Source organism: Zeugodacus cucurbitae, chromosome 3 (assembly GCF_028554725.1).
Source record: "Zeugodacus cucurbitae isolate PBARC_wt_2022May chromosome 3, idZeuCucr1.2, whole genome shotgun sequence".
Lineage (NCBI taxonomy): Eukaryota > Metazoa > Arthropoda > Insecta > Diptera > Tephritidae > Zeugodacus > Zeugodacus cucurbitae.
Window position 1 is genome coordinate 24,491,722 of NC_071668.1, and position 11,572 is coordinate 24,503,293.

An 11,572-nucleotide genomic window follows, 5' to 3' on the forward strand; every position below is an offset into this window, starting at 1 on the left:
ATATGTAATATTGAACAAAAATATGTGGTTTCGATATCGTGAGTTTTCGAACAGTCATAGTGAGTATGGTATTTTGTGGGAACATATGTACAAAATTTCATTGATATATTTACCAAATATAATATTTATATTTAAATAATGCTTTTGAACTAACGCAGCTGAGTCAGAACATAATTTCAAAATGCTTATCGTAACATTCCACAAATTCTTCTAGTAAAATGTTGGCTGTGCGTAGATGTATGTATAATATATATATATATATATATATACATACATATATATACATATGTACATATATGGAATTATACTATATATGCAGATTATGTAAATTTTAATCCATTCTTCAGAAAGTGTTAGTTTCAATTCGGCGTCCAAAAAGTTCACGCAACTCGCGGAAAAATGCCTCGCTTTGTTTTCTATATTTTACTGAATTATTTTCTCATTTCGCAAATTAAATTTGGAATTAGTCAGAATAATGATACGAGTACAACATGCGATTGTCATTATGATGTGCAAATAGAGGTCGTTAAAAAAGTGATGAAAGACTTAGAAGAGGTGCGAAAAAGTACAGATAAAATTTCAAACATTGAAAAGCAGTTACTTGCGAATCGGTAAATAATATTTATTATTTCTGAAAGACTTAAAATTTTTAAATTATATTATATCAGGCGCTTATAAACCGTTATGGAGTATAGTACACACACTTACTAAATGTTTATTTCAGAGCATCAAATCCATCTAGTTGTATGGAAGCAGCAGCGAACAGTTTTCAAAGTGGTATTTATAAAATTAAGCTTGAAAAGTTGAATATTACCGACTTGGAGGTGTTTTGTGAAGAATACGTCGATTTTGGAGGATGGTTAGTTATTCAACGGCGTCAAAGTGGCTCCGTGAATTTTACTAGAGATTGGCATAGCTATAAGCAGGGATTCGGTGAACTCAACGGCAACTTTTGGATCGGTTTGGAAAAACTGCATGCGCTCACCAGCAGCTGTGAACAGGAGTTATATATTCAATTAGAAAAACGCAATGGCAAAAAATTCTTTGCAAAATATGCAGAGTTTCTTATTGGCGCTGAGTCAGAGAGCTACACTTTGAAGAAATTGGGTAATTATAACGGAAATGCGGGCGATTCCTTAAGTTCCAAATTGGGATACAAATTTTCCACCTACGATCGTGATAATGATGGTGAAGATTTATGGAATTGCGCAGAGTACTTGGAAGGCGGTTGGTGGTTTAACGGTTGCGATGACAGGTAAAAAGAGTTTTCACTTCTCAACGTTTGTGTTAATTTTTATTTTTCTTTTGCAGTAATTTAAATGGAGTCTACGGTGATAATGACTACGGTGTGCATTGGGTGCGTTTAGAAAAAGATAAATCGTTATCGTTTGCGCAAATGATGATACGACCAACCCAGAATTGTTGGAGACGGTTGATGTTGAGCAATTTAAATAGATGTGCCTAAGAAATCTTTCATGTTTTAAGTCTTTATAACTATTTAGTTTCTGTTAGACTTTAATATCTTTATTTACAGAATCATTGAGATTCATTTGAAACTGTACCTACTTATATTCAAATACAATATTAAGCATTCCAATTTATGATTTTTATGCATTGTAATAAAATTTCAGCACAAAGCAATATATTTCATTTGGTCGTTTATCTCTTTAAAATGCAACCTGAAGAGATGTTATGGGTGCTAACACACACGCCATGTGTTAGCTGACTTCGATGTGCCAAGTGTTGGAGAGAAGTCAAACGAACAGAACAACCCTGCGCTAACATTTCCTTTGACACTTTCTTTGGTGGATAAATAATTTAATAAAATACTTATAATAAATATTTTAATCTGGGAAATAAAAAATTTTTTTACAACTATGTTAAAGAAAAGTGTTATGTTTAAAAATATTAAAAAACAAGTAAGGAAAGGCTATGTTCGGGTGCAACCGAACATCTTATACTCTCGCAATTTATTGATATATTTTTATTAAGATAACACACAATTTGACCCAATTTGAAAATTTAATTAAGATACCTGAGAGATTTACCGAAATTTTCAGTGAAAAATTACCATGGGGCACTGAATTCTTCATATTCAAATGTTATAGTCCGTTTTCGACAATTTTCTCACAAGTGATGCCACAGATCATATACAGTATTTGTGTAAAGTTTTATTTCGATATCTTCATTGGTTCCTTACGTATATATTATAAAGTGAAGGAATAAGATGGAGTTCAAAATTGAGTTACATGGGAAGTTGTCGTGGTTGTGAACCGATTTCATCCATTTTCCACACGTGTCATCAGGGTATCAAGAAAATATTATATACCGAATTTCATTCGAATCGGTCGAGTAGTTCCTGAGGTATGGTTTTTGAGTGCAGCTTCCTTCGGCAATTTCTTCTGTAAAATTAAGTATTTCTGACATTTTTCGTTAGTGAGATAACCCACTTTTAGTAATTTTCAACCTAACCTTTATATGGGAGGTGGGCGTGGTTTTTATCCGATTTCAACTAATTTTCATGGTTTGTGGTGGGGCACGTAAGAGAACCGACTACAGAAAGCTTGGCTTATATAGCTTTATTGGTTTGCGAGATACATACAAATAACCGATTTGGGGGCGGGACCACGCCCACTTCCTCAAAAAAAATTACATCCAAATATGCCCCTTCCTAGTGCGATCCTTTATTCTAAATTTTACTTTTATAACTTTATTTATGGCTTAGTTATGATACTTTATAGGTTTTCGGTTTTCGCCATTTTGTGGGCGTGCCAGTGGTCCGATTTTGCCCAACCCTCTCACGCTCTCAAGGAACATGTGTTCCAAGTTTCGTTAAGATATTTCAATTTTTACTCAAGTTGCACGGCCGGACGGACAGACAGACAGACAGGATTTTGACTCGTCTCGTCACCCTGATCATTTTGATATATATAACCCTATATCTAATTCGTTTAGTTTTATGACTTACAAACAACCGTTATGTGAACAAAACTATAATACTCTCTTAGCAACTTTTGTTGCGAGAGTATAAATATATGTATTGTAATTTTTGATAATAATTCGGCGTTTGAACAATTTTCATAGTGTGAATGTTCTAACGTGTGTATAAAAACACTTGATATTGAAGATAGATGCGACGGCATGACGTATGTATTGCAGATGGGTAAAACCGGACCATAAAACTTCGTCAACCGAAAAGATATACAGTATTGCAACTACATCACAAATTAAGCCATAAAATAACAATAAAGAAAATTGTGGTTTAGAAGATCACATAACGCAGTATGCATGTCGGATATATGTAAGTTGTTGGAGAAAGTTCTCCTGATACCATCCTCTAATAGGTTTTCTTGTATACACTAAATATAGTCGTATCTGGAAATATAGTCGTATCTGGAGTGAAGTAATTATTGCAAGGCCTTTTCACTATATTTAATTTGTTCACTATATCAAGGCTGATATTTTCTTCAAAAACTTCTGTTATTTGCCAAAAATTTATTTATCTGTGCACATAATTTCAAAATCGTTAGAATAGATTTTTGTGAATCATTCCATGTTTATCAATGTTTGAAAGAAATCGTGAATAGATGTTTGTTTTTTTTTGGTTTTAGATATTGTTTTCTCTACTGTTGTTTCGTAGATTTCCCAGAACTAGTAAACTACTATAATCACAGGTGTTGGCCTCAGTCCGTGTGCTAGCTCTATCGAAACTGTCAATAGCTTCAGTAGCTTTAGTGTCATCAGATTCTTTCATATTATCGGCGTCTTTCTCAAAATTTACCGCTTCGTTATTTTCGATTTTTTGTCAAGGAGACAACATCTTTTCCGATTTGTTCAAGAATTTAACATTTTTCTATAAAGAAAGATTTTTTCTCAAATACATGATTGCACGATGAATGTATTAGTAATCAGCATTAAATGAAAATATTTCGAGCACAAACAATTTACACTTGAAGAAAGACAAAATAATCCGATCAGTGTGAAAATTTGAATTATGAGTTAAAATATTCAACCAAGAAAAAAATTTAAAATGAGGGATTGTTTGTATTTGTAATAAGATATGAAAAAAATAATTATGAGAAAAAAATATTAATGTTAAATATTTCAGAAGCGAACTTTGGTCAAATTCATAAAAATAAAAACTCAATAAATTTGTTCACAAAATTTATAAAAAAGGGAATGTAGAAGTGATTGTTTGTTTTTATTTTTTAATTTTAGTTTATCTAATAAGAAATATCTCGAACAAATCTTTGTTGCGCTTCTTTTTGCCTTAATTACCGCCCTATTCCTTGATGATATGGACGAAATGACCTTTTGGAGTAATCCGACCACAATGGCATCAATTCTATTCCTATTCAAAAGGATTGACTTAATTCTTTTTGGTTCCTCGGCCTCTGTGCGGCTACCCCTTTCTTCATAATCGCCCACAGCTTTTCGATCGGGTTTAAATCGGGGCCGTTCCCAGGCCACGTCAACTGATTTATGCCCATTTGAAGCATAAAATCGCGTACCTCCATAAAATTAACAAGAAATGAGATCAAAATTAGTTCTGAATGCGAATAATAACAGGTAGTGGAATTAAAAAGTAATAATACTGACGATGTTTGACCTGTGACTTGGCTCAGAATCGTCTTGGAAGATTACATCGATTTGGTCCCGATACAGATCTTCGATTCAGAGTACTGAATAGGCTTCCAGGCTTCAATATTATTGAAATTGCAAAAGTTCGAGTAGGCCCCAGATTAGGGTATTTAAATATATGGAAAAGCTAGTTTAACGAAGCCGGCGTATAGAACCCATAAGCGCTCTTAATGAATAAAGGAATCTTTAGCTCTTTATATAAGACAACAAAATGCTTGCCATTAAAGTTGTAATAATTGGATTTGCGGATTAAATGTGATAATGAAAATAATACTTCCTGGTGTTTAAATTGATTTTTTCCCCTTCAATACGGCGCACAAAAAATATTTGAAACTTTGTTATCGCTTATGAACAGCAAAAAACCCGAAAGGGTGGTGGGCAGTGTTTTGGCCATTTTCGACCATTACACCCTTACTGCTAACAATTAGCGCCACAAAACGGTTTTCGCGAAATTCTTTTATTCTTCTATTATCAATGTGTTTTTTTTTTCTATTTTAGGTTTTACTGTTTTCTTTTTGCTTGTTCGATTATAAAACAAAGGAAATGGAAAAACCAGCATCAGCGCTGAGGAATTGAGAAGCAGCACTTATCTGGAGTACATTAACGGGCATTGAAGTAATGCCAAACAGTGAGTCAGTTAGTTTGCCAGCATCAGGAATTAAATTGAAATGAATTGGCCACTTGTATTTCAATTGAAAGGCTAACCACTGGCAAAAGAGACGAAAGGCAAGAGTTGAAAGACGAAAGACGGCAAGTCGTAAAAGTACAAAATAAGCGCAAGTATTTACTGAAGTGGAAACGGGACTTTCGTAAGCTATTACGTAGCAGTCGCGCTGTGTGTTCGTGTATGCAGAACGCATTGCCCGGCTACCGACCGATATCGGATCCATTATGAAGCAGGATATTTACGCCGAATTGCTGAAAATAAAAGGCACTGCTGTAATGAAGGAATAAACGAAAGAAATTTAAGTGTAAAATTACCAATGCTGCGAAAGAGTAGCACTGATAGCAAAAAATATGAAGAGAAGAGGAAAACACTGTTACGCATTTCAATTGGCAAAGTTGTGTCTTTTGTGCACACAAATGAAGTGACGAAAAAATGTTGCAAATGAAAGGGAAAACCTCGGCATGCCAGTGAGGCGAAAAGCCAAAAACAAAAAAAAAAATTAAAAATACAAAAACAACAAGTAAGGAAGGGCTAAGTTCGGGTATAACCGAACATTTTATACTCTCGCAATTTATTTATTTAATTTCATTAACATAACACACAATTTGGCCCACATATTCGTCATATATGTATTTGGTATAAAGTCCATTGTAAGTTGGAAACCCTAATATTATGTATATGGGAGTTAGGTGAGTTATAACCCGATTTCACGTATTTTAGGCACGGAGACAAATTATTAAAAAAAAACATATTTCCTCCGAATTTCTTCAAAATATCTGAGAGATTTACTTTTATTTCCGATAAAAAAGAAACTAGAACCCCTGATACTCTCATGTTCGATATATGGGGCCTTGAAAATGTATGGTCCGATTTCGACGATTTTTAGAAGGGCGATGCCACACTATAAATATAGTATTTGTGCAAAGTTCTGTTCCGATTTCTTCACTAATGCTTACTTTAAATATTGTAATGTAAACGATTCAGATCGTCTTCAAAGTTCTGGTATGTAGGAAGTAGGCGTGGTTGTGAACCGATTTGTCCTATTTTCACAACATATCATCGGGATGCAAGGAAAATATTACAAACCGAATTTCATTGAAATTGGTCGAGTAGTTTCGGTGATATGGTTTTTGACCCATAAGTAGGCGGGACCACGCCCATTTAAAATTTTGTATACCATTTTGAGAGCAGCTCTTCTGTACCTTCTTTATAATGAAATTTAAGGTTTCTGTTGGTTTTCCTTACTGAATTAAAGCATTTTTAGTAGTTTCAAACATAACCTTTGTATGGGAGGTGGGCGTGGTTATTATCCGATTTTCTCCATTTTTGGACTATATAAGGAAATACCTGAAAAAAACGACTGCTGAAAGTTTCGTTTATATAGTTTTAGTAGTTTACGAGATATGTACAAAAAACTTAGTAGGGGGCGACGCCACGCCCACTTTCTCAAAAAAATTACATCCAAATATGCCCCTTCCTAGAACAATCATTTGTACCAAATTTTGCTTTGATAGCTTAATTTATGGCTTAGTTATAGCTCTTTATGTGTTTTCGGTTATCGTCATTTTGTGGGCGTGGCAGTGGTCCGATTCCGCCCAACTTTTCGAACTTAACCTTTTTACGGTGCCAAGGAATACGTGTTCCAAGTTTCATTAAGAAATCTCAATTTTTACTCAAGTTACAGCTTGCACGGACGAACAGACGGACGGATTTGGACTTTACTCGTCACCCTGATCACTTTGGTATATATAACCCTATATCTAACTCGTTTAGTTTTAGGACTTACAAACAACCGTTATGTGGACAAAACTATAACACTCTCTTAGCAACTTTTGTTGCGAGAGTATAAAAATACAAAAACAACAAAAAATCGGCAGCACACCGTGCATTAATGCGTAATCAACTCATTGGTCGTGAGACATTTGTCGCTTGCCGTTCGCCACTGGGGCTGACAACGCGTGACTAATGGCGGTTGGGACAAATCGAGTTTGCCTGCCTGCTTGCAAGTTGAACTGTGCTTCCTGCCGCTGCCACCGGTTGTTGTTGCTTGTGTTGTTGTATTTAACAAACAGCATGTGAGTAAGCACCGTTTTGGTTCGAGGTCCGACTCACTATAAATCCTTTTTTTCCAACTCGCTCAACTCAACTCAAGTACGTTTACGGCGGCTTTGGCGGCTTTGAGGGCTTCGCCTTTTTCCTTGCAGCCCTATTTCGTTTGTTCGGTGCGAAAATAATGGTAATTTAATTTATTTGCCACATTGAGTGCGGTCCAAGTGGCTTTAAGTAGTGGTGAGTGGCAAAAAATGCCAAATAAGCAGGAGTAAAACGAAAAAGCAATATTGTCACGAGGGTATGATTATATGGTCGCTTAGTAGAGAGTCACGTGTTTAACCACACATATCTTTGTTTGCAGCGTTTGCGTCCGATTTAAGATTTTGCGATATTATTGTAATTAAGTTGCCTGTTTTAATAAAGAAATGTAAGCAGTGAAGGGTTATGAGTGCAATTTATGAGTCAATTATGCAAATTCTTTTTGTAATTGTGAAAAACTTAAATATTAGTTTTTTTTTGTCAGGCACTTTAAATGTTTAAGTACAAAAATTCAAAAAACTTAACATTTTTCATTTGCACGTTTTTAATTATGTATAACTATACAAGCTTAAATTTTATATACAGTGGAACTTCCATAACTCGATCATCTATATCTCCATAACTCGAAGTTTTTTTGTGGATTATAGTGATTCGAGTTAGAGAAGTTTCACGTAGTTAGTTTTTTTCAAACCTCTTTCACAAAGTTTTAAGTTGTCTTGATCAGAAGAACACAACGTCTGTCAGCAAAGAAGTGATATAGCAGTATCAGCTGACGTTCACTTTTGTAGCTCTTTGAACTACAAGCAGCGTAATATAAGCGTCTTAGTCTACGTGTAAAAATGTATTAACGGGTGATTTTTTTGAGGTTAGGATTTTCATGCATTAGTATTTGACAGATCACGTGGGATTTCAGACATGGTGTCAAAGAGAAAGATGCTCAGTATGCTTTGACATTTCATCATGAATAGACTTACTAACGAGCAACGCTTGCAAATCATTGAATTTTATTACCAAAATCAGTGTTCGGTTCGAAATGTGTTTATATCGACAAATTTTGTTCAGCGATGAGGCTCATTTCTGGTTGAATGGCTACGTAAATAAGCAAAATTGCCGCATTTGGGGTGAAGAGCAACCAGAAGCCGTTCAAGAACAGCCCATGCATCCCGAAAAATGCACTGTTTGGTGTGGTTTGTACGCTGGTGGAATCATTGGATCGTATTTTTTCAAAGATGCTGTTGGACGCAACGTTACGGTGAATGGCGATCGCTATCGTTCGATGCTAACAAACTTTTTGTTGCCAAAAATGGAAGAACTGAACTTGGTTGACATGTGGTTTCAACAAGATGGCGCTACATGCCACACAGCTCGCGATTCTATGGCCATTTTGAGGGAAAACTTCGGAGAACAATTCATCTCAAGAAATGGACCCGTAAGTTGGCCACCAAGATCATGCGATTTAACGCCTTTAGACTATTTTTTGTGGGGCTACGTCAAGTCTAAAGTCTACAGAAATAAGCCAGCAACTATTCCAGCTTTGGAAGACAACATTTCCGAAGAAATTCGGGCTATTCCGGCCGAAATGCTCGAAAAAGTTGCCCAAAATTGGACTTTCCGAATGGACCACCTAAGACGCAGCCGCGGTCAACATTTAAATGAAATTATCTTCAAAAAGTAAATGTCATGAACCAATCTAACGTTTCAAATAAAGAACCGATGAGATTTTGCAAATTTTATGCGTTTTTTTTTTTAAAAAAGTTATCAAGCTCTTAAAAAATCACCCTATAGAATAAATCCATTATCTTCCTGTACTAAAACGGATAAAGTATACAATAAATGAAGGAAGATTCTTCCTTAAAATATCGCATTTCGGAAATACAAAGTTTCTACGGTCGTTCTTCCACCGGAACACTTACAAAGCTGTTGTGCTTTCGTTGATTCGGACAACATGACCTTGCCAGCGTAGCTGCTGTCTTTTTATTCGCTAAACTATTTCAAAGTCGTCGTATAACTCGTCATCGTTCCATCGTCTGCGGTATTCGCCGTTGCCAATGTTTCGAAGACCATAAATCTTCCGCAAAATCTTTCTCTCGAAAACTCCTAGTGCCGTCTCATTGGATGCCGACATCGTCCACGCTTCTGCAACATAAAGCAGAACGGGAATAATGAACACCTTGGAAATTTTTGGTTGTGGTTGGTCGAGAGAGAATTGCTTGCTCAGTGCAAAGTAGCGCCTGTTGTCAACTGTGCCTCTCCCTTTGATTTAAAGCCTGACATTATTGGTGTTGTTTATGCTGGTTCCAAGGTAAACGAAATTGTCCATAACTTCAAAGTTATGACTGTCAAAAGTGACGTGGGAGCCAAGACTTAACTACTAATTATCATAATAAAGAATCAGTTGTTTTGGCATTCGAGAAGATTAGTAGACCGGCATAAATCTTTTTAAATATTCCCTGTCTCCCTCCCGGGTCTGGAGGCCCAATTTTCGATCACGTTTTGCAGCCACGATGAAATGGCAAACCAAACGGAGTATAAACAGCTGTCAAAAAGACCAACTCCGAGAAAGGTGTTACCTAATTGAAAATCACATTTTATTTTTTGCTTCGAAAGAATAATTTATTTTGGAACTCGCTCATTTTCGAACACCCAACGGTCGACTGCTCTTTATATATTTTCTGGTTTAGAGTACCATTAAAATCTTAATTTTTTTACACTTAAACCACTTGCTAACTTTTTATTTAAAAAATGGACTTTTGGCCAGCAAATTTTGAACAATCGACTTATGTGAGCAGGTCTGTGATACGTCCAAGATAGAATAGAATAACTATAGAGGTATGTCTACGTCGACTCCATTAGTCCCAGCACTCAGATGAATTCCGAAATGCTGTCAGTAAGACAGTCGATGCGCTCCTGAGTTGGGTTGCTAAGTCCCAAAATTTTGTTCCTGCTCCTATGAAGCTTTTCACCCTCCACGTCACAGAAGTGACACATTTCTTATGAGAATATGACCAGATTGTATAGATGCTATAGTTTGTTTCTTACGTACGTCCAAGATAATGCGTTGAAATCTTTTTGTTAATATAATTAATATGATATGCCTATATGCAAGCAACTGGAAGCTCAAAACGCAATTTTTTGGGCAAAGCGAAGTATTCTGTAACTGTATCTTAACTTTATTTAATTAAGATATCTCTTAAATTTACTAATCTTCACATATATAACTGGATACTGATGATGATGAGAGTTGTCACACATTCGAGCCATTATTTTTGCTAAGTTTTATACTGAAATCTTCATTGATAACTGGTGATTTATCTATTATAGATTTATAAAACTGATAGAAGTCGACATGGTTGTAGACAGATATAATCAAGCTGTGTACTTCAACAGTGGCTGAAGTTAAACATTTCTCCTTAAAGTGGGTGATTCAAGATAGGCAACTACTACTACAGAACTCTCAAAAGCACATGTTTATACTTAATTCTAGAGATAGGTGATGGGAACGCATTATCATTTTTACCTAATCTCACACATACCAATTTATTGCGATTATTATGTGTAAATTAGCGTTAAACCGTCTACTACTTCTTTGAGCACTGCTGAGCTTTAATTTGGACTACGCTTACCGCACGTTTACTACGAGTTGGCAGCACTTCTATAGGAACTACACGCGTTCAATCCACATCAAATTTACGAGCGTTTCGGCAAAGGCTATCCGCTGTAACTTTGCGAAAGCACGATAAAGGTGCGGCTAACGGTGGTGCAGATTGCCTCACGTGATTCAGCGGACCATCATTACTGTTAATGCTATGAAAAAGTATGTTTAATTCTTAACAGACAGTCAAATGCGATAGTACTCGCACTCGCGCGAGTAAATGTGAAAAGTTTGAGTTTAAAACTTACAATGTGTTTCGTTTAATTGCCGCAGACACAAAGAAACTGCAAGGGAGTGTTTAAAACTATTGTGTTTGAAGCGCACACTTGCCAACAACAATTCGCAATTTGTAGGTGTGTTTGTCTGCAGTGATGAATGTGTACTATGTGTGTGTGTATGTAGGTGGCAGCACCGCCAATTGCCCCTAATCAGACACAATCAAATATTTCTTGTTAACAACAAATACTTATCTCTGCCAAGCGAGCAGGAATGTAGTAGTACTACTTGAAGCCGGTGATTCA

At 35.8% G+C, this 11,572-nt stretch overlaps 1 protein-coding gene across 1 annotated transcript; it reads left to right on the plus strand.

Moving 5' to 3' along the window:
* The first annotated feature begins 363 nt into the window (after window positions 1-363).
* Window positions 364-1,597, plus strand: LOC105216908 (angiopoietin-related protein 2-like). Its single transcript, XM_011191660.2, has 3 exons — window positions 364-611; window positions 725-1,255; window positions 1,312-1,597. The coding sequence occupies exons 1-3, from the start codon at window positions 400-402 to the stop codon at window positions 1,463-1,465; spliced, it is 897 nt and encodes a 298-aa protein (XP_011189962.2). The 5' UTR covers window positions 364-399; the 3' UTR covers window positions 1,466-1,597.
* The last annotated feature ends 9,975 nt before the right edge of the window (window positions 1,598-11,572 follow it).